The 23,132-nt window shown below is 37.2% G+C and overlaps 1 protein-coding gene and 1 pseudogene across 3 annotated transcripts in view; one reads left to right on the top strand and one right to left on the bottom strand.

Moving 5' to 3' along the window:
• THADA (THADA, armadillo repeat containing) overlaps window positions 1-23,132 on the top strand; it is a 331,550-nt gene that overhangs the window by 83,273 nt on the left and 225,145 nt on the right. For all 3 annotated transcript variants that reach the window (XM_023512128.1, XM_023512127.1, XM_023512129.1), the window contains one exon: window positions 11,012-11,103. In XM_023512128.1, the coding sequence (XP_023367896.1) occupies window positions 11,012-11,103 (92 nt within the window). The remainder of the gene's footprint in view (window positions 1-11,011; window positions 11,104-23,132) is intronic.
• Window positions 22,115-22,523, bottom strand: LOC100965494 (annotated as a pseudogene).

Below are 23,132 nucleotides of genomic sequence, written 5' to 3'. Positions count from 1 at the left end.
GTTTTGTACTCATTAAACACTAACCCTCCATCTTCTTTCTCCTCAGCCTGAGTAATCTCTGTTCTATTTTGTCTCCATGAATTTGCCTTTTCTAATACCTCCTATAAATGGAGTCATACAGTATTTGTTATTTTGTTGTTGGCTTATGCCATTTAATGTAGTGTCTTCAGGGTTCATTTACCTTGCAGCACCTATCAGAATTTCATTCCTTTTTATAAGGCTAAATAATACTCTATCGTATGTATGTAGTGCATTTTCTTTACCCATTTGTCTGTTGATTGACATTTAGCTTATTTCCACTTTTTTGGCGATTGGGAATAAATGGTGCAGTGATTATTGGTCTATAAGTTATCTGAATCTTTGTTTTCAGTTCTTTTGCATATATCATATGGTAATTCTTTAACTTTTTTTTTTTTGAGACAGAGTCTCACTTTGTCACCCTTGGTAGAGAGCTGTGGTGTCACAGCTCACAGCAACCTCTAGCTCTTGGGCTTAGGCAATTCTCTTGCCTCAGCCTCCTCAGTAGCTGGGACCACAGGCATCTGCCACAATACCTGGCTATTTTTTTTTTTTTTTTTTTTTTGCGGTTTTGGCTGGGGCTGGGTTCAAACCCATCACCCTTGGTATATGGGGCCAGTGCCCTACCCACTGAGCCACAGGTGCTGCCCTAGTTCTTTAAGTTTTTGAGGAACTAACAAACTGTTTTCCACAACAACAGCACCATTTTATACTCCTATCACCAATGCACATGGATTCCAGTTTCTTTACATCTTTCCAATAATTGTTATTTTTTGATTTTTTGATAATAGTCATCTTTAATGGGTGTGAGGTCATGCCTCATTCTGATTTTGATTTGTTTTTCTGTGATGATTAGTGATGCTGATCTGGAAGCAGGACAACTCTTGGTATCATAAATGTGTCTGCCTTTTGGATGCTGTGTGTTGAATGAGTGCTACAAATATACTCTGCCCAAACGAACATTCACAAAACATTAAGGTAGAGGAGATTGAATACACATTTTTCTTTTTCTCGCATTTTCTTTTGTGGTATGATCACCATTCAGAAAAACATTTTGATTCAAAACTTTAAAAGGTAGTTGGCAATATCTAGTACAGTTGTTGGATTTAAGAAAGTAAACTTTAGGGCGGCGCCTGTGGCTCAGTAAGTAGGGCGCCAGACCCATATGCCCAGGGTGGTAGGTTCGAACCCAGCCCCGGTCAAACTGCAACAAAAAATAGCCGGGCGTTGTGGTGGGTGCCTGTAGTCCCAGCTACTCGGGAGGCTGAGGCCAGAGAATTGCCTAAGCCCGAGAATTGGAGGTTGCCGTGAACTGTGACCCTATGACACTCTACCGAGGGTGGCAGAGTGAGACTCTATCTCTTAAAAAAAAAAAAAGAAAAGAAAGTAAACTTTAATTTTTTTTTCAATTCCTAGGAGAAACACAATGTCATTGTATTCAAGAATAAGGAGAATAAACTATGCTTGCAATGTGGCTTTAAGACAATAAAAGCCTGGTAAAGAAAGAGGAGAAAAGATGCTAGACTTTAGTGCTTTACCTGCATAGTGAAGTATTTACTAGAAAGGCAGGCTTTCCAATTAGTAAGCTGCACAAACCTTTTCATACCTGTGTGACAAATGGCTAATCGAGAGTCAGTATAGTGCAGTGGAGCCAAAGTCACACACTCCTAGTGTGAAGAAGAATCCTCAAGGTTACTAACTTTTGCCTGGAAAGTGTCTATCTTCCTATAAGAGATATACACATCTGGAATTCTGTCTAAGAGTAGTTATGCAACACAGTGTTTACCTTTTGCATTTACAAGAAGCAGAGCAATACCTGTGTATGGTCAGTAAAGTCAGAGAGGTAGGAGTGTGGCTTGACTATCAGGAAAACTAGAGATGCTAACACTGACTGCCAGAAGTATCAGTATTTTTCTTAAGCTATTAATTCCAGATTAACCAAGAAATATTTTTTATGAAAGCCTTTCAGAAAGTGAAACCTGGTGATTTTTCCAACTTTTTAGCAAAGACTTGAAAGTATCAGAAATGAATGATGATGAATTTTCTTTCATTTTTTTTATGTATGGGCTTTATCATATGTGCATAATACCCATATGTGCACATATTCACAAAAGGCTGCCTGATTTATGTAAGTGCTTATATTTTATTTCTAATTTTATAACTAATAATTTTATTTCTTGGGATCTTCCTTTTAACACTAATTATGAAGGAATCTTTTGTTTCTATTGAGTTTGCCTTGCTGGAGAAAATAAACATTATTGCTATAATGATCAGTCCTGTTACTTGAATTATGTTTCCTTCCTTATGAAAACACAATCTAAGATAGACCAAAATGAAAAGTTAATTTAATCAATGGATAAAAAGACGTCTTCTTTTACAAAAACATAGCTTTCTCTGTTAAAGGAAGAGAAATCCTGTAAATCCTGTAAATCTAAGGATTTTTGTCCTTAGGGGATATGAAATAGAATTGGATTTACAGAAACTTGCTTTGTGCCTCTCCTTTGAGGCATGTTTCTATGCCTAATGCTGGCTACATATGTACTTTTGACTAAAAACATGCATTTAAAATGAACTTAATTTTAATTTGCAGTAAAGGAACATTTTCCAGAAATGTTTATATTCAAGTTGTTTTTGCAGTTTCTCAATCTTTGGTATTGAGGCCATTGATCAGTCTTTGCCACCTAGTAACCATTTTTAAAATACAGGGAAAATACACATGTTATTGTGTAAACATAGTAGGCAGTAGGCATACCTACTATATTGTAGACAATGTATTAAGCACTAGAAATACAAGGATAAATAATCATAATAATGAATGACTTATTAAGTATTTTTCATGTACTTAGCATCACGTACATTACATTATCTTAGTCGATTCCATTATTCGGTAGCTTCTGTTATACTCCTCATTTTACTGATGAGGAAAATAAGGTTCAGAGAGGTGAAATAATTTTGCCTAAGGATATACAACTATTATCTGTGATTCCAACTATAGAGGCAAATTTTGGGTGTTACGAGAATACAGAGAAGGTACATTTTATTTACCTTGTATAATTTCGGCCCTGTTTTCTTAGAAAATAAACCCGAAGACCTAGGCTTTTGTTTTATTGAGCAGTTTAAGCACAAAGCAACAGGAAAGTAAGAAAAAAGTAGGTGAAGCAAGGAAAAAGGAGAAATATTACCAAGTGGGCCTTAAACCTTGCAGAAAAACTGAGCTGGTTATTGTATCTCAGGGTACATCTTCTAACCAGACCGTGGGAAACTACCACCTCTTTGAGCAGTCCAATCTCCAGTCTTACTGGTCAATGTGAAATGTGTCATTGGGGGATGTCATTATCATGTGAATACCTTCTAGAGTGTACTTAGACAAGCCCCAGTGATACAGCCCACTGTACACCTCGTTTAGAAACTCAGACCACATGTTACTGTACTGAAGACTGTAAGCAGTTGTAGCACAGTGGGAATTATTGTCCATCGTTGACAAATATTATTATGAGGCTCATAACTATATTTAGCAGCTATTCTCATTTCTCCATTTTCAACTTTACTACTACCTACTTTTTTTCTGTCTTTGCTCTCCTTTTTACTTGTCTTCTCCTTCATTTATCCTTCCCTAAAGGGACACGTTTTCATTGCCTTTTCCACTGTGAGTTTTTCAAAATACATTAGCCTTTTTTTTTTTGTAGAGACAGTCTTACTTTATCGCCCTCAGTAGAGTGCTGTGGTGTCACACTGCTCACAGCAACCTCCAACTTCTATGCTTAGGTGAGTCTCTTGCTTCAGCACCCCTGAGTAGCTGGGACCACAGGCACCTGCCACAACGGCCGGCTATTTTTTTGTTGCGGTTCGGCCTGGGCCAGGTTTGAACCCACCACCTTCAGTATATGGGGCCAACGCCCTAACCACGGAGCCATAGGCACCGCCCTAGATTAGCCCTTTTAATGCCTTTTTTCATTACTCACATTTGAGATGAGCTATCAATGATCGATATTAGCATTTATTAACAGTGGTTTAAGAGTTAATAATGTAGTTAGCCAAAACCTCTCTCAATTCTATGTCTACTTCACTTTTGCTCTTATTAGCTTAATAGTAGACAGGGACAGAAAATACAGATGAAATACTAAAAAATAATAAGTGATACCTGAAACAGAGATGTCCTTGAACCATTAATACTATCACATAGAAACCTAAGGATATTCTTCTATCTTAAGTAACAAGTATTCTGTCAAGTTATTTTGCTTTACATTTACAATAACTCCTTTTAATGTTCTTTTGTATAAATTCTACAGTTCTAAAATAAAGTCTATATTTTTTAACATATGAAAATCAATTAACAATGGTTCCCCCTTATCCAAGGGGCAGATATCTCAAGATTCCCAGTAGATACCTAAAACCATGCATACGTAGATCATTACGAAAGTTTTGAGGTACACTAAAATCAAGAAACATAAAAATCTGCTCCGACAGAAACAAATGAAGCCCTCCCAACAACACTGATAAGCTGAGCAGGTTGAAACTTGCACGGGTGAATGGTGAATCAGAAACGATGCTGCTGACTGTGTTTCTTGGAAGTGAAATAATGGACCATATCACTGTCTGTCTCAGAACTTTCATAGTGACCTACATAGTACCAAGCCCTATTTATACATTTTTTTCCTATACGTACATACCTGTGATAAAGTTTAATTTATAAATTAGGCACTGTAAGAGATAACAGCAATAATAAAATAGAATGATTTATAAGAATATACTATAATAAAAATTATGTGAATGTAGTCTCTCTCAGAATACCATAGTGTACTGTATCATGGGGTAACTGAAACATCAGAAAGCAAAACTGTGGTTAACGGGAGCTACTGTACTGTAATATATAAATAGACTAAAGGACAAAAATTAACATGATTATCTAAGCAGATGCAGAAAAAACCTTTGACAAAATTCAATGTCATTTCATGTAAAAGCACTTAATAAACTAGAATGGAACTTTCTCAACCTGATGAAAGGTATCAGTGAAAAACCCATAGCTAACAACATTCTTAATGGTGAAAGACTAAAAGCTTTCCTCCTAAGATCAGGAACACAATAAAGATATCCATTTTTGACACTTCTATTCCATGTTGTCCTGGAAGCTCTAGCGAGGGCAGCTAGGCAAGGATAAGAAATAAAAATCATGGCTCGGTGCCTAGAGCTCAGTAGTTAAGGTACCAGCCACATGCACCAGGGGGCTGGTGGGTTGGAACCCAGCCAGGGCCTGCTAAACAACAATGACAACAATTAAAAAAAAAAAATAGCCAGGCATAGTGGTGGGTGTCTAGTCCTAGCTATGTGGGAGGCTGAGGCAAGAGAATTGCTTAAGCTCAAGAGTTTGAGGTTGCTGTGAGCTGTGATGCTACAGCACCCTATCGAGGGTGACATAGTGAGACTGTGTCTCAGAAAAAAGGAAAATGCATAAAAGTCATCTAGATTGGAAAGGAAGATGCAAAACTGGCTCTAATTTCCAATGACATGATCTTATATGTAGCAAATCCTAAGGAATCCACACACACAAATTAAAGGTAAATAGACAAGTTGAGCAGGTCATGGGACATGAGATCAATAGTACACTATAATGAACAGTCTAAAAATGAAATTGAGAATAATCTTATCAGTAAGAGCATCAAAAATGTTTAGGAACAGCTTTAACAAAAGAAGTGGGAAACTTGTATGCTGAAAATTACACAGTATTGTTCAAAGAAATCATAGGCCTAAATAAATATTGTATGTTCATCATTGGCAGATTTGATATTAAGGTGGCAGTAGTCCCCAAATTGATCTATAGATTCAACACAATCTCTGTTACAATTTTTTCTGGCTTTTCCTTATAGATCTTAAAATACATATGGAAATGCAAAGAACCCTAATAGTCAAAACGGTCTTAAAAAAGAACAACGAAGTTGAAGAACTCAGAGGTTTCAAAACTTTGTGCAAGGCAACAGTAAACAAGAGATAGGTGGCATAAGGATAGGAATATAAATCAATGGAATAGGATTGATTATACAGAAACAAACCTCCACATTTCATAAACAAGCGTGCCAAGACAACTCAATGGAGAAAGATTAGCCTTCAACAGGTGGTACTAGGATAACTGGACATAAGTGGGTGCAAAAGAAATAAATTTGGTTACTGTCAAATATATACTATATTCACAGTATAATGTATACATATACATCATGTAGTATATACAAATATGTACTATATTCGGATAACTCAAAATTATTAAAAACTTAAATGTAAGAGCTAAAACTGTAATGTAAAGGTTTTTAAAGAAAACAAATTGTTACACCTTGGGTTAGGTAACAGTTTCTTCCATATGTCATCTAAAGTACAAGCAACACTTCCTGTTTCATTTGCACCAAAACTGTGAAGAAGGTGGCCCGGGTCGTCGTAGAGAAGTACTACACGCGTCTGGGCAACGACTTTCACACTAACAAGCGCGTATGCAGGGAGATTGCCATCATTCCCAGCAAGAAGCTCCACAACAAGATAGCCGGCTATGTCACACACCTGATGAAATGGATCCAGAGGGGCCCAGTGAGAGGCATCTCCATCAAGCTGCAGGAAGAGGAGAGAGAGAGGAGAGACAACTATGTCCCTGAGGTCTCAGCCCTGGATCGGGAGATCATTGAAGTAGATCCTGACACTAAGGAAATGCTGAAGCTTTTGGACTTTGGCAGTCTGTCCAACCTCCAGGTCACTCAGCCTACAGTTGGGATGAATTTCAAAACACCACGTGGAACTGTTTGAATCTGTCTTCTGTGTGCTGTAATATTTTAATAAATCTGGGACAACAGCAAAAAAAAAAAAGTACAAGCAACAACAACAAAAAGATAAATTTATCAAAGTTAAAAATGTCTACATTTCAAAGGATACCACCAAGATAGCATAAAGACAACCCACAGCATGAGAGAAAATACTTTCAACTCATGTATCTGTTAAGAATTTAGTGCCCAGAATATATAAAGAACTCTTACAACTCAACAATAAGAAGAATAACCCAGTTTTAAAAAGAACAAATGATTTGAATGTGTTTCCCCACAAAAGACAAACAAATGGCCAATAGACACACAAAAAGATATTTAACATCACAGACATTAGGGAAATGCAGCAATGAGATCTCACTTCATACCTGCTAAAATACAAAAGGTGGATGGTGGCAAATATTGGGGAGCATTTGGAGAATTATTGAAATTTGGAACATTGCTAGTAAGATACAAAATGATACCACCACTTTGGCTGTTTCCCTAAAGATTAAATGTAGAGTTACTATATGTATGACCTAGCAGTACCACTTCTAGGTATATACCCAGGAAAAATGAAAACATATTTATACAAAAATGTCTACATAAATGTTCTTAGCATCATTATTCATCATCGCCAAAAACAGAAACAAATGTCCATCAGATGATGAATAGATTTTTAAAAAGTAGTATATCCAAATTATGGATATACTAATAATATAATATACTACTAATAATAATTTAGCCATAAAAAGGAGTGACATGGGTCAACCTTGAGAACACTGGCCTAAGTTAAAGAAGCCAGGCGTATGGGGCCATGTATTAAATGATCCCAGGTATATGAAATATCCAGAATAGGTAAGTTTATAGAGGCAGAAAGTAGATTTGTGCTTTCCTACTGCAGGATGATAGAGAATGCCAATTAGTGTACAGGGCTTCATTTTGGGATAATGAAAATACTGTGAAATTTAGTGATAGTATCCTATTTTGTGAATGTAGTAAACACCACTTGACTAGCACACTTTAAAATGGTAAATTTTATGGTTTTGAATTATTTAAAAAATTTTAAATCATCATTTGATCACATTTGGAGATTGCTATGGCATGAACTTATTGTGAAAACTGGTAAATATATGGAAATAATTCTTTACTAACAGGGTAATCAAAATAGTTTTTCTGAGAATGTAAGTAATCAGACGCAGAAGGCCTGATAGAACAAATGATTTTGCCACACCTGCTGTGCAGTGATCATGATTGGCTGCTAATGAGGGCACTTTATAGTGGATCTCTGAGTCCATTTGGACTGCAGTAACAAACACAACAAACTGAATGACTTAGAAGCAACAAAAGTTTGTTTCTCACAGTTCTGAAGGGTGGGAAGTCCAGTATTAAGGGTCAGCAGATTCAGTGTTTGGTGAACCCTCACTTTCTGATTATAGAGGGGGTCTTCTGGCTGTGTCCTCACATGGTATGAGGGGCAGAGGGGTCTCCCTCTCAGGCCTCTTTTATATAGGCACTCATCCCAGCCCTCATGACCTAATCATACCCCCAAAGCCCTTGCACTTTGGAGGTTAAGATTTCAATGTATGAATTTTAGGGGGACACAAACATTCAGACCATGTCAGGATGGGTGAGACTGATAGAACTGGACCTCACTGATCCATTTCAATATTACTAAAAGAATATATGTCTCTTGCCTTTAGCCTGTTGAATCAAAGGAGTGTTGTTTATAGGGTGTACACTTTCGCTTTGTAAATTAGTCTTCTACAGTTCTTTCTAAGGTGCTCATTTCTTAATATCTCCAAGCAGTCCTATTGTTTTGTTTTTTTTTTTATTTTTTGAGACAGAGCCTCAAGCTGTCTCCCTGGGTAGAGTACTGTGGCATCACAGCTCACAGCAACCTCCAACTCCTGGGCTCAAGCGATTCTCCTGCCTCTGCCTCCCAAGTATCTGGGACTATAGGCACCTGCCACAACCCCCAGCTATTTTTTGGTTGCAGTTGTCATTGTTGTTTGGCAGGACCAGGCTGGATTTGAACCTGCCAGGTCAGGTGTATGTGGCTGGCGCCTTAGCTGCTTGAGCCACAGGCGCTGAGCCAGGCAGTCCTAGTTTAATTCACTACATCTAGCAGCCTTTGTCAGTCCTTGTGGTTCAAGGGCAAGATAGAGTTTGTGTTTCTACTTTCTGTATGTGTGAGATTTCTGAGAGAAGGCATGGTCCCAGGTGTTTTTCCTAAGTTACCTTAGGCTTAAGAGTCTTTGGGGAACTATTTTAATAGATTGGGTAAGAGATAATCAAAACCTGAGCTCGGGCAGAGGTGATAGTAATAAAGTAACAAATGGATGGATTTATTGTTTGGGGACCTTAGGCTGGACATGTAGTAGGGACTCCATTAATGTTTGTTGACTATAGATAGAACATAAATGGATCTTTCCAATTTTAGGGTTTCATTCAGTTTTGGTGTGAATTGTGCCAGTCTATCTGTAAAGGTCCCATCTAGTGTCTCTATGGATAATTGAGTCAGGTCGGGACTTTCAGAGGAGAGGTTGCAAACTGGTGGTCGTCACTGTTTTATTTGGCTTTCGTGGTGTATTTTTTTCTCTTTAATACGTTGCCAACATTTCAAAACAGTGAGATTTCACATAGAAATCAGATTTCTGGCTTGTCTTAAAAAAACTAAAGATCTGGCAACACTGGGCTTTTATTTCCTCACGGCTGCAACTCAGCTGATGCTGAATCGTGATTGCATTAAACACAGTTCAGCAACTGCTGCCTCTGTTGCTTCCTGGTTCTTGCGGGCATTTGAGTTTGTGACCCTTACTACATTGCTTTCAGGGAGCTGTTTTCTAAATCTTACATTGTTATTCATAATGACCTTTCTTCTTACATTGCTATTTAATGAACCATATGGTTATGGACCTTCTTAACCTAGCATCTCAACTCTGTGATGGCAGCAAGTGTGTGTCTTCCGTTTCTGGATGTTCTCCATGATGCTGTTGGGGAAGTCGGTCCATAACTTCTCTACTCTGATTTGACAAAGTAACTGAAAAAGTCCTATAATGCTATGACATTCAAGACATTTTTTGTGATAATCCAAAGCATCTCGACACATTGGTCATCTTAGAACAATACTCATGTTTATTAGTGATAATTCTCACCTCTATTATATTCATTAATCAGTTATTTCAGATAATTTAAGGGCTAAAATTACTTAGATTATTGTCATTATGAGGTTAATAAACAACGTTTTGGGAATATTAACTATTTTCTTAGCCATGTTAATTACGTGGATTCTTTGAAGTTAGATTTTATAAATATTTTCTCATATATAAATGATTACAGAAAAAAATGGAAAGTGCAGATATCTTTACTGGGATATTCACTGTCAGGAAGGATATGGAAAAATTAAAATTTTTTGAAAACAAAGTGTGATTATAAGTACAAAGACATAATGGAAACAATTGATGGTAATATTAGAAATGTAGGAAAAAGCTGTGTGGTATCCGTGTGTTTGGATTGTAGAGCTCAGTTTACAAGGAAGTCTCTGAGGCTCAACACCTGTCCTCAGTGAGTAGGGCACTGGCCACATACACTGAAGCTGGTGGATTCGAGCCTGGCCCATGCCGGCTAAACAATGACAACTACAACCAAAAAATAGGTGGGCGTTGTGGCGGGTGCCTGTAGTCCCAGCTACTCGGGAAGCTGGGGCAAGGGAAACACTTCAGGTGTCCTCAAACTATGGCCGCGGGCCACATGCAGCCTGCCTAGAACATTTATCCGGCCCGCTGGGTGTTTTTGCTGCCCCTGCCTGTCCTCTTAGCAGCCGACTTGTCCCGGGGCGGGCAGTCTGGCCCTCCAACAGTCTGAGGGACAGTGAACTGGCCCCATGTTTTAAAGAGTTTGAGGACCCCTGAGCCTAAGAGTTTGAGGTTGCTGTGAGCTGTGATGCCATTGCACTCTACTGAGGGCAACATAGTGAGACTCTGTCTCAAAACAATAAATAAATAAATAAAGAAAGAAAGAAAAGGAAGTCTTTGAGTTAATTATTATAAAGGTTTTTGGAAGTTGTCTTAGTTTATTAACACAAATTGTATTTTCTTTAGCCTTATACTAGCCAGTTGGGTAACAGTTTTGAATATCTAATTTGAGTGTTGTAAATGTTGGTTCTATGCCATGAATATTTCTTAACCCTTCTTGTGTGTTTATTTTTATGTTAGGTGAGAAATTCATCCACGCTTCTCTTTAGTACCTTGATCACAAGAATTTTTGGAGTGAAAAAGGGAAAGGATGAACTTTCCAAAACAAATAGGTAAGCTCCTTCTAATGCTAACTACTTTTTATACAATATTGTCCTGGCCAAAAATAATTTTCAAAATTGTGCTTACTTTTATAGATTGATCTAGAGCATAAAACTATAAAAATACTATAATGAATTAACCTGTGCTGCCAAGTTCTAAGCCCTGGGGCAAAAATACCAACTGTTAAATAAGTGGACCTTTCAAAGCAACAAAAATTAGTAAGGCAGCAAAGGCTGAAATATAGAGCTTGTTTTTTAGTGCAACCTTGCACATTTTTTTCCTTTTCATCATCTTCAAGTATTTTTGAAATGTCTTAAGTTACTTTCTCTTGATGTTTCCTTAAGTTCTAGCTTGTATAATATCTTTAATTTTATAGATGGAAATTTAAATGTTTCTAGTACACTCATTAGAACATATCCCAGATTGCCTTTGCATTAAACTCTGGTATAAAGGGGAGCAGTCACAGATGTTGACCAAAGGGAGTAAATAATAGTTTTTACTTTTAGGTCTTTTGTTTTATGTTTACTTTCTAAGATGTTTTTATCTTAATAATGTGCTTTTAATGTCTAGAAGGAAACCTATAGAACTATTTTGATTATGGGTCATTTTTAGATATAATCTGCAAGTTTTTTTTTTTTTTTTTGAAGAAAGCTTTCAATGGTTACTCTTCAGCAATTAGAAAGGTTTAATGGTAGTCTTACTGGCTTACATTTTTAACACTAGATGTCACTGTCGCTGCATGTTTAATTAGTTCCTTAACCATGTAAGATTCAATTTGGCCTAGTGATTAGGATCTGGAGATAAATTCACGCCCTGTTCCCTCTCCTGTCTAAAAAAAGTTGTTATGCTTCAAAGTTAAGTTTTAAGCTGTTGTTTATTAAAAGATATTTTCTTGTGATGGAACTAAATCTTAGGAATTAGAAAATATGAAATCGTTTTATGATAATACTACTGTTAATTCCAATGAAACCTACTGTGGTAGTTCTGAATTATCATTTAAATTACTAAGTATCACCCTATAAAATTCATCAAATATTTAAAAGGATTTCACACTTATTGGCTATAATTGTGAAACCCTGAATAGGTTTAAGAAATACCAAAGAGCCTTTTTTTAAAAAATGGAGTAGGATTTTTAAAATAAATAAAGCATTATTCCTTTTGAAGGACGATCACAATTTTTATTTTTTATCTTGTTCTTAAAGAAATTCTTCCTGTCAGTAACTTAAAATCACTAATATTTGTTTCTCTTTTGCTTCATTTATTTGGTTAATATTTCTACAGTGTGCTAAGTTTTAAAATAATTGGGTCACGTTATAAGGCCATAATAAATAGTGATATAAATAAAATATAGGATGGACATAAAGTTTGTGTGTAGTTTAAATTAGTTTACTAATTTATATATTAAGTCACCAAACAAGTGAAATTTATGTTTAAAGGTGAACTTGAAAACAAAGAAACAGTTTTTAAAGTTTTTATGAAGTGATTCTTGGATGTATATATAATTTTCTGTATATAGGAGAAAATGATCAGATTTCTTTCATTTGGATTGCATCTGAAGGAAGGCAGATTAGGGCAGTGATTCCACACAGTTTTAATCTTTTGCCAAAGTCACAGTGATGGAGAAACCTCCATTATAAATGTATTCTTTTTGTATAGGAAAGGTTATTTGTATAATTGTTTTGAGTAAAATTGAAAAGTGAAATGAAGGAATTAGGTTAAGGATATTTTTTTAAATGTAATGAACTTTTTGGTAAGAGCTTTTATTTTAATAATCTGAAGATTGAGATATACCATTATGTATACAAGGCTTTGTTCTCTGTTTAACCCTTGAAAAGTATATGTCTTGGCAGCTCTTATTAGAGTTGGTCTGTAAAACCTTTAGTGTCTTAAATTTGTAGTTATTTATGATGGTTCTTAAAGTTTTAGTTTGTTTAATTATGTCACTTTTTGTTAAAATGTTTATATGCCTGTACCCTATACTATTAACTCCCCAAGGGCAGGACTTTTTCCATATATTCTGTATATAGTAGAATGGGTGCTTTAAGAATGCCAGTAGTAATGATGTCTTGTTGGTTGGTTTTTTACCATTGAATAACTAACCTCAGCTGATGACACCTCACAAGTCAGTTAAATTTACTTTCACAACCACAGATTGTCCTATGTAGAGTCTTGGAAATGTGTGCTTTTGGTCAGAAGAGAACTTGGACATAAAAAGAACATCTGCTTTTTCCATCTAGCAGGGGGAAAAAGTCTATCTTGGAGTAAACAAACTTAGTTTCTAGGCATTTTGCTGTTACTAGAGATGACCTTAATAGACTCCCTTATCCACTTTGTGCTTAAGTGTCTCCATCTATATTACCAGAATAATAAGATCTATGCTCTATACTCATAGGGCTATTGTGAGGATAAAACAAACTATTAGAAGTTCATTTTCTTTGAAATTATTGGAAGCCCTAGGCGATTAGAGATACAGTCTGCTTTCTTTCTCTGTTACATTAATATGATTGTATTCATCTAGTTGTCTTGCTCTTAAGACTGCTTTTTGAGGACAGGTTTAGTATCTTATACATTTTCCTGTATCTAGTGCCTACTGTAGTGTCTGGCTTATAGGAGGCATGTAGAAATAATCACCTAACCAATAGGTAAATTTTGTTACTAGGGAGAGACAAGAAATCTGGTTTCTACTCCTGCCTTTGTTGCCATATAGCTGTGATAATCAACTGAGACAAGGTAGTTAGTTAACCTCTCTGGGCTTTGATTTTTCTCCTCTGTAGAATAAGGGGTTTGGATTATATCTGAGATCTTTTACCTCTGTAAAATACTAAGCTAAGGCTTTAGATAACATTACTGGAATTGTAATTTTGGTAAAATGCTGTGTTCCCAGTACTTAGGACAGTACGTGCCACATAGTAGGGACAATAAGTTCTTGTTTCAGGGTTGGGCGCATGGCTCACATCTGTAATCCTAGCACTCTGGGAGCCTGAGGTGGGTGGATTTCTTGAGCTTGGGAGTTTGAGACCAGCTTGAGCAAGAGTGAGACCCTGACTATACTTTTAATAAAGTAGAAAAACTAGCTGGTGTAGTAGTGCACTCCTATAGTCCCTGTTACTCGGGAGGCTGAGGCAGGAGGATCTCTTCAGCCCAAGAGTTTGAGTTTGCTGTAAGCTATGATAACACCACAGCACTCTGAAGTGAGACTATGTCTCCAAAAAAAAGAAGTAGTCTTGTTTCATATATAAACAAAAGAACAGGGGATCTGCCTCCCTCTTGATAAGTATGTAGAGTGGATGGTAATGGTTGAATTTTTGAGCCCCTTAGTCTTGTTTCAGATGTGTTCTTTGGATTTTGAAGAATGAGAAAACTCAAGTTTTACTTGTTTGTTTTTAAATAATATTATTACATTCTAATTTTCTGAAAGTCCTTTCCTTTCTGTTTATTGATGCCTGAGTGACTGGGCCTGACAGATGAGTAAGTGATCCTATGTAAAATCAGAACCAGGAAAACTCTCTGACCTGGGGAGTGTGCTACACTTCCCCAAATAGCCTCCATCTACATGTGAGTGGTCTCACCTTAATAGCTCCTCATCCCTTACAGGGTAGGAACTAAATCATTGAGGTCTTTCCCTTGAGCTCCTGTGTGTACTAACGTCCAACTGTGCTAGTCCCAGCTAAAAGGCAGATGTCAATGTATAACAGTCTGAAAGGCTTTATTTTTGACTTGTTTGGATGTCTGCCTTGCCGGAACTTCATAGAGGTCCGCAATGTGCAGAGTGTTACATTACTGTTGCACTTTCCCTTCATTTTAAATTCATCAGTGATCCAACAAGAACTTGAAAGCACTTATGAACTCAGTATTGACATGGTAGAGGAATACCTGAGGAATATAAAATTTAGACAAACAGCCTATAGTTCAGCCAGGGAGATAAAAATTGTTACTTGTGAATCAATGAAAATAGAAGACATCTTATAATAGTCACCTGCACAAAGTATTGTAAGTAATGAATGCATTAGAGCTTTATAAATGGGAGGATTGAGTGGAGTATTTGGGAGAAGTGGTGTTTCCCATTGTGGATGAATAGATTGGGAGCACGTAGAAACAGGTAGATTAAAAAAGAGGAACAAAAGAATAATAATACCATTTACTATGTTGTTAAGTGTAATATCTTTTCTGTTTTATGAAAGAGAGCTCATATTCAGATTAATAGTTGAGGATGGTTTAATACACTATGGAGAAAATGTTAAAACATCATTAAGTCTGAGTAAAATTATTTTCAATAACTGTATTAGAGGAAGTTAAATTGTATTTATTTTATTTTCCTGGGTATGAATGACAGAGAATTAATTTTAGTTATTTTTCTTAACATCTTAGTGGTATAAGTCTGGAAGAGTCCTCTAAGGGACATCTAATCTACTCTGGCATCCTGCTTATAGGCAGATTCTGAAGTAGTTTCCAGACATACTGGCTGCTCTCTTGTTCTTCGTGTTTTCTAGGAAAAGAGATTCCACAAGTTTCTGTGGTTACCCACTCCATTGTTTAGGAAAGAATTGGATTCTCAAAAGTAAAATTGAGAGCTGCAGGGCAATTGGGTTTTTATGTTTTAGAGAATGTAATTATTAGAATTCAGAATAGCTTATTTGCTTTGAACTACATAGTCGCTCATAGCAAGCGCCTATTCAGCCACATTGAAAATCAGAATTTTCTTTGACCCTGGCCAGGATAATATTAACATCCTTAAGCCCAAAGAATTCTCATTCTCTTCATTTAACAAGCATTTATTATGTTTCTACTCTGGGCCAGGCCCTCTGCTGCTTACTGGAATCCAAAAGTACTCTCAGCACCAGGGGAACTCCCAGTCTGATGAGGATGGTGGCAGTTATCTGTGGTGCTGGAGTCTCTGTTAGCACTTGTGTAGAAGGAAGGCAGAAATTGAGAAGGGAAGTAGCATCTCTTCAGTGCTCATGTGCCTTCTTGGCATATGCCAGACCCTTTGTAACATATCCTGAATTGCAGCTCTGGGAGGTAGGTAGTGTCATCCTAGGAATCTAAGGTTAGTGAGATTTAATGATTTGCTTGTGGTACACAGGCAGAAAGAAGCAGAACTAGAACACAAATCTCATTCATCTGTAGAGCACATGCTGATTTACACACCAACACGCAGAGGCCCTCTTGAGCAGTGAGTCACCTTTTTAGAGTCTGGTTTTACACTTCATGTTGTCAGACTCTGTGGGAAATGAGCCAGTTTGCCCACAGTCTGAATATGGACCAACAATCTCATATTTCCCACATGGCAGCTTGATTTTAATGAGAGAAGTGTGAGGGGGCCAGAGGAGAATTTTGTTTGAGGTGACTTTGAGACTTGGTGGAGGGTGGAAGATAATTTGGATCGTGCATGATTTAGGCCCATGAATGTACTTTTTCTTCAATGAACCACCCTCAATCCTGTCTTTGTGTAGGCAGAGAGGAGCAGGCTCGAGGTTTCCAATGTCATGTTATAAAACCAGGAAGGAAGAAATCTTACTTTTCTGGTTGGGAAGTGGGGAATGAATGAAATTACTCCAATAAGTATATCAGTGTTACTACTAAGAAGTTTACTTTTTTTTTTTTTTTTAAATATTATCTCTGTGGTGGCACCTGTGGCTCAGTGGGTAGGGCGCTGGCCCCATATACCGAGGGTGGCGAGTTTGAACCCAGTTTTCTGGCCAAACTGCAACAGAAAAATAGATGGGCATTGTGACAGGCGCCTGTAGTCCCAGCTCCTCGGGGGAGAGGCTGAGGCAAGAGAATTGCTTAAGCCCAGGAGTTGGAGGTTTCTGTGAGCTGTGATGCCACAGCACTCTACCAGGTGCAATAAAGTGTGACTCTGTCTCTAAAAAAAAAAAAATTATCTCTGTAAACTCTTGTATTTGGTAATTGGTGCTATAGGGAGAGGATTAGAGTTTATCATTCTTTCCTATGTTGTGATTTTTCTAGACTTTACCTAATGTTTTTCAGAATCTGTGCTTATATTTTTCATTCAAATCTTTGATTAAAATGATACACATAACCAGGGGGCCAGACTCAAAATTTTTAAACAGGGGGCCAGTTCACTGTCCCTCAGACCATTGGAGGGCCGGACTGCGGGCCCTGGATAAGTCGGCCACACCTGGCTGGCCGGATAAATGTCCTAGGTGGGCCGCAAGTGGCCCACGGGCCAAGTTTGAGGATGCCTGCAAGGCATAACCATTATTATTATCTGGTTTTATCTTTGAGAAGAGCCCCAGAAGTTATCAGGTCCCATTCTCATTTTGCAGATGTGAAAACTGAGGTGTAGAGTATGATTTGCTCAAGATCACAAAGCTAGCACAGGTAGTATAATTTAATGGTTATTTTTATGTCAACCTTACTAGAACATTTTTTTTTTTAATTAGCAAATTATTTGGAAATGAAGTTTCTGTTAGCTACAGTAATACTGGTTTGGATTCAGATGATTCTATTGTGAAATTTGAAGTTCATTCTCTTAAAGAGGCACTTTAATTACCATAGGATTTTGAATGTTAATGATTTGAAATTAAGTTAAAAGCTCTAGTTTTGATATGGTCTAGAGCAGTGTTTTTCAACCTTTTTTATCTCACTGCACACTTAAACCTATAGTTAATCTTCCACAGAACACTTAAATTATGTTGACCAAAAAAAAAAAAAAAGAAAGAATATACTTAAACTGTGCTTTGAACTTCTTTCAGAAATATTTAATTAATGCTCTTTAAAAATTTTCATGGCGCACTGGTTGAAAATCAGTGGTCTAGAGGGTCATTCATGCATTTTTCCCACAGTCTGTAGAATGAACCTTCAGTCTGGTTCTTTAAGGACAATAGGTAAATGAGTGTTTTTGGAGACTAAAAGATAAAGTATAAGTCTTGTGTAACCCTTACTGCGAAGTTCTTACAATCAGAATTAGGCCTATACTGACACTTGGCCTACGTAGAGTTTCATGTTTCAAGTTTTTGTTCATTTATAGGTTCATAGATTACAGGTAGGAAAACCACAAATAAAAGTTTTAACTGAAAAGAACTTCTTAAAAAGAAATACGTTCATGAATTTAAAGTGGGAATTAGTCATTGTGTTCTTAAATATTGACTCTTGCCTGGGCCAAGTAATCTTTATTCCTAAGTACTGCTTCAGGCCATTGCCTTCTTTAATAACTAAGGCATTGTGCTTTAGTTTGAGCATGTTCTATGGAATTTTGGCAATGCATGCATCCTCTTTCTGCATCTTAGTAAAAGCATGAGTAAATATTTTTCCTTAGCTTTGGTATTTTTGTAGCTTACATTTTATATGAGCCAGACTAATATAATGTAATACCAGGATTACATAATTTAAGACGTCAGGATTGCTTCCAGGGCTATGAGATAAAGTCTTCATTTATTAGGGGGTTTATAAGCATTATTTGTTGTTCATTCAATACCTGTAGAGAAATGCTTCAGAGCTATTTTTCAAATGAGAAAATGGAGTCAAAGAGGTTAAAGCCAGAGGGAACAGTTTCTTTAGAACTTGGATAATATTTTTTTATTCAGAACTTTGTCCTTGTTACTATTGATTTTAGTAATGTCTAGTCTAGAAATTCCAGGAATTCCCAACTATTGTTACTACATATAGAACTTCCTTTTTATAAAATATAATCAATAAAATTTTTTCATTGAATACTTATTATGTACCTTGGCACTCTCTTATGTACAAAAGTAGTTTATGATGTGGTTTTAATTTCAAGGAGTTTATTATTTATTGAGAGTTAAGACCAACATGTAAACTGGTTTAGGAAATATGAATATCAGACTCTCTTTGGTACTGACTTAAGAGGTCAGTACCTCTTAAGGGGTAAGAGGTCAGTACCTCTTAAGGGGTAAGAGGTCAGAGGAGGTTGAGTTTAGTAGCATAACAAAGATTTACAGATTGCAATACACATTGTATGTATCTGAGAAAATGAGATGCAAATTGGACTAGGACAGAGAGGACATGGTGGAAGTATTCATTCATTCATTTATTCCTAGAGCAAGGATTCCTCCACTACCTTCTCTGAAAGCACTGCTCTAGATCCGAGGCTGTATTAATAAGTAAAATGGACGTGTCAAGGAAACTAGTTTGGAGACATTACACTCTTGGACCATACTATTCCATGATAAAATTATTATTTTAAGGATCATTTGAGAAGTGATTGCATTTTGTGTCACTGACTGATGGGAGCGGAAAATATGATACAAGGCCCTGGAAGATATTGCTTATGAAAAACTAGTTCTCTCTGTAGATCAGTGGTTCTCAACCTTCCTAATGCTGCAATGTATTTTCATTGTTACAAAGGGGTCGTGACCCACAGGTTGAGAACCTGTAGATTGTTAAAGCATGGTTCTAGCTTGGCGTGATTATTTTAGTATTTATTTGTTTTGTCATTTTTACATTGAGTAGTGACTATTTTAAGGATTAATATATCCTAGGCCAGGCATGGTAGCTCACACCTGTAATCCCAACACTTGGGAGGCTGAGGCGGGTGGATTGCCTGAGCTCACAGGTTCTAGACCAGTCTGAGCCAGAGCGAGACCTTGTTTCTAAAAATAGCAAGGTGTTGTGGCAAGTGCCTCTAGTTCCAGCTACTAGAGAGGCTGAGGCAAGAGAATTGCTTAAGCCCAAGAGTTTGAGGTTTATGAGAGCTCTGACACCATGGCACTCTATCAACAGTGACAATGTGAGACTCTTTCTCAAAAAAAAAAAAAAATATAAATATATATATATATATGTATCTCCTATATTTTTAGGAGTTAATTTCCCTAAGAGATTTAAAGATATTTAAAGAGAAATCAATTTCTCTGTGTGACAGGACTTCTCAGAACATTTTGGGATATAGCATGCAGTATTTCTATTTCCTGAAATTTGACCATGGATTGAAATGCCTTGCTCTTTCTCTCTTTTCACTTCTGCCTCCTCTTTCCCTCTCTTCTTCTCTTTCATTTTCTCAAAAATCATCTATTACCATCTTGTAGTCCATCAGATATAGTTTGGAGGATAGTGGCTGTGGGGATACTGATTAAGGAAGGTGAGAGGAATGTTTCTTTTGTTTTTTTGAGACAGAGTCTCACTTTGTTACCCAGGCTGGAGTGCTGTGGTGTTAACCCAGCTCACAGCAACCTCAAACTCCTGGGCTCAAGTGATCTTCCTGACTTAGCCTCCCAAGTAGCTGGGACTATAGGTGCCTGTCACAATGCCCACCTAATTTTTCTATTTTTAGTAGAGACAGGCTCTCACTCTTGCTCAGGCTGGTCTCAGATTCCTTCCAGAGTGCTAGGATTATAGGTATGAGTTACCATGGCTGGCTAAAATGTTTCTGATTATTAGGAGAAGCACCATCAATGAGAAAGAAAGATATTCATTTCAGATATATCTTAGCAGCAATAGAAAGGCTTAGTTTTAGTAACAATTAAATGTACTATAAATTCTCCCAAATTATATGAGAAAAATTTTAAATTGTGTCCTACAGATAGAGGTAGTTAATACATAAGAATCTATGGAAATTTCATAGTTTGAGACCTTTTAAAATCTTGTAATAATTAAAGTTCCTTCTTTGTGAGAATGAACTTCCTATTATACATTAAAATCTTCTACCATTTTGTTAGAAGATAATTTCCATTTTCTCAACGTCTTCATTTTTGGTATGGGGAAAGCAGTGCCTATAGCATGGTTAATGAATTGATCAGCAAACTGAGCACCTAACCTTAAGGGACTAAAGTCTGTCATTAGTATGTGTATGGAGGTTGGAGGGCAGATAGGGACAGGGGAATAGAGTAGTAATTAGTTTTGAAATACAGTAGGTAAGGTTTTAGGATCCCTTTGTAGGGCTGAGTTCTTTATCTTTGGATTGCGTGGCTTGCTAATAAATTAAGCACCATACTCTCTTCATTACTTATCCCTCCCCCTCAGTAAGTATCTGCTAAATATTTAAATGTAGGCTTGAAATAATTCAGACTTACAGCAATTAGAATGCTTTTGGCTGCAAGTAACAGAAAACTCAAATTAAAATTTAAATAAGGAAAACTTACCCGTATATAACCAGGAAGTTTTTTTTGTTTTTTTTTTTAGAGACACAGTCTCACTTTATCACTCTTGGTAGAGTGCTGTGGAGTCACAGCTCAAAGCAACCTCCGGGCTTAGGAGATTCTCTTGCCTCAGCCTCCCGAGTAGCTGGGACCACAGGCACCCGCCATAACACTCGGCTATTTTTTTGTTGTTGTTGTTGTTGCAGTTTGGCCGGGGCTGGGTTTGAACCTGCCACCCTGGGTATATGGGGCCAGTGCCTGACTCACTGAGCCACAGCACCGCCTTAACCAGGAAGTTTTAAGGGAGATTTATTAATTTCAGGTTGATAACATCATCAAAGACCCAGGTTTTTTCCCACTATGTTTCTAATGTGCCATACTTGATGGATTGGCTTGGGCCCAAGCAAATTTCCTTCATGGTTACAAGGTGGCTGCAGTTCACAGTGGTAGTTGTCACATTCAGACACTACAGCATCTAGGAACAATATCCAGTGGTTTTGTGTCTCTCTTACATTTTAAGAGCAATAGCAATTATTCTTGTATATGTTCTGTACTCTATACATTTTGCTTTGAAGTTGTTGGCCAGAGTTAACATCTTAGCATGTCCCAACTTAGCCTTGGTGAGGAAAATAGGTATACCATAATTAGCTTAGATTAATCAGGATTCTCCATTTGGGCCTGGGGTTGGTGCTAGCCCTCCCTAAAGCATATGACTACTTGGAGAGGGGGTGAATACCCATCCAAAAATGAAATTTCATTAAAAGGAAGGATGGATGTTGATCAGGCAACTATTGATGTTTGTGCTTTATTCTTCTAGGGTATCTAAAAACTGCAGATATGTTTTCATTAAGAACACTGACTTACATAGGAAGATAGTATGTTTTTTTTTTTTTTTGAAGGAAAATGCCAGATGGCAGTATTTATGGTTTTATTTAAACACAAATAGAATGTGCACATGAGGTGTCTATTCATTTTCTTTGCTGCGCAGCCTGGCACTGGGATTGGTGACTCTGGTGGCCTGCTGGGGTGCTCTTTCCACAATGGCTTTGTGGTTCTTGGAGGAAACACTGTGAGCAATCTCTGCACAGTAAGATTTGTTGTACATCAGCAGCACTTCCAGCTCCTTGATGCTGTGGATGAGGAACATCCAGAAACCACTGGGCAGCATATGCTTTGTTTTCTTGTTGCTCCCGTAACCAATGTTGGGCATCAAGATCTGGCCCTTGAATCTTCTCCGAACCCTATTGTCAGAAACCTCCGGGTTTCTGCCAGTTATGCTTAATTTCGACATATCCGTCTGACTGGTGCTGGATAAACTTCTTGGTCCTCTTTTTGACAATCTTTGGCTTCACAAAAGGTCTGAGGGCAGCCATGATGCCTAATAGGAGATGGTGGCCACCTCTGTAGGCAGCACCAAGGAAGAGCAATAATATATGTTTTAATAGTATTTTAACCTAATAAGAAAATATATTTATTTCCTTCATATAATTTTAAAAAGATATGGAACAGTGCAAATGTCTGGATATATATTTCTTTTCTCTTGCCTTGGGTAGAGTGTGGTGGCATCATAGCTCACACCAACCTCCAACTTCTGGGCTTAAGTGATTCTCTTGCCTCAGCCTCCCAAGTAGCTGGGACTATAGGTGCCCACCACAATGGCAGGCTATTTTTTGGTTGTAGTTGTCGTTGTTTGGCAGGCCCGGGCTGGATTTGAACCTGCCAGCTCTGGTGTATGTGGCTGGTGCCTTAGCTGCTTGAGCTACAGGTGCTGAGCCTTGGATATATATTTCTATATAATTCATTTCTATAAGAAGCTTGCATTACAAAAATTTCACCCAAGATCAAAGTATATGTCTTCATACATGATTAAAGTTTTGTAGAATTTTTTTAAATTAAATCATAGCTGTGTACATTAATGCAATTATGGGGTACAGTGTGGTGTTTTCATATATAATTTGAAATATTTTCATCAAACTGGTTAA

The sequence above is a fragment of the Otolemur garnettii genome, unplaced genomic scaffold (genome assembly GCF_000181295.1).
Source record: "Otolemur garnettii isolate 467f Iridium unplaced genomic scaffold, OtoGar3 scaffold00024, whole genome shotgun sequence".
Lineage (NCBI taxonomy): Eukaryota > Metazoa > Chordata > Mammalia > Primates > Galagidae > Otolemur > Otolemur garnettii.
Note: the sequence above shows the minus strand (reverse complement) of the source record. Positions and strands in the feature narration are given on the sequence as shown.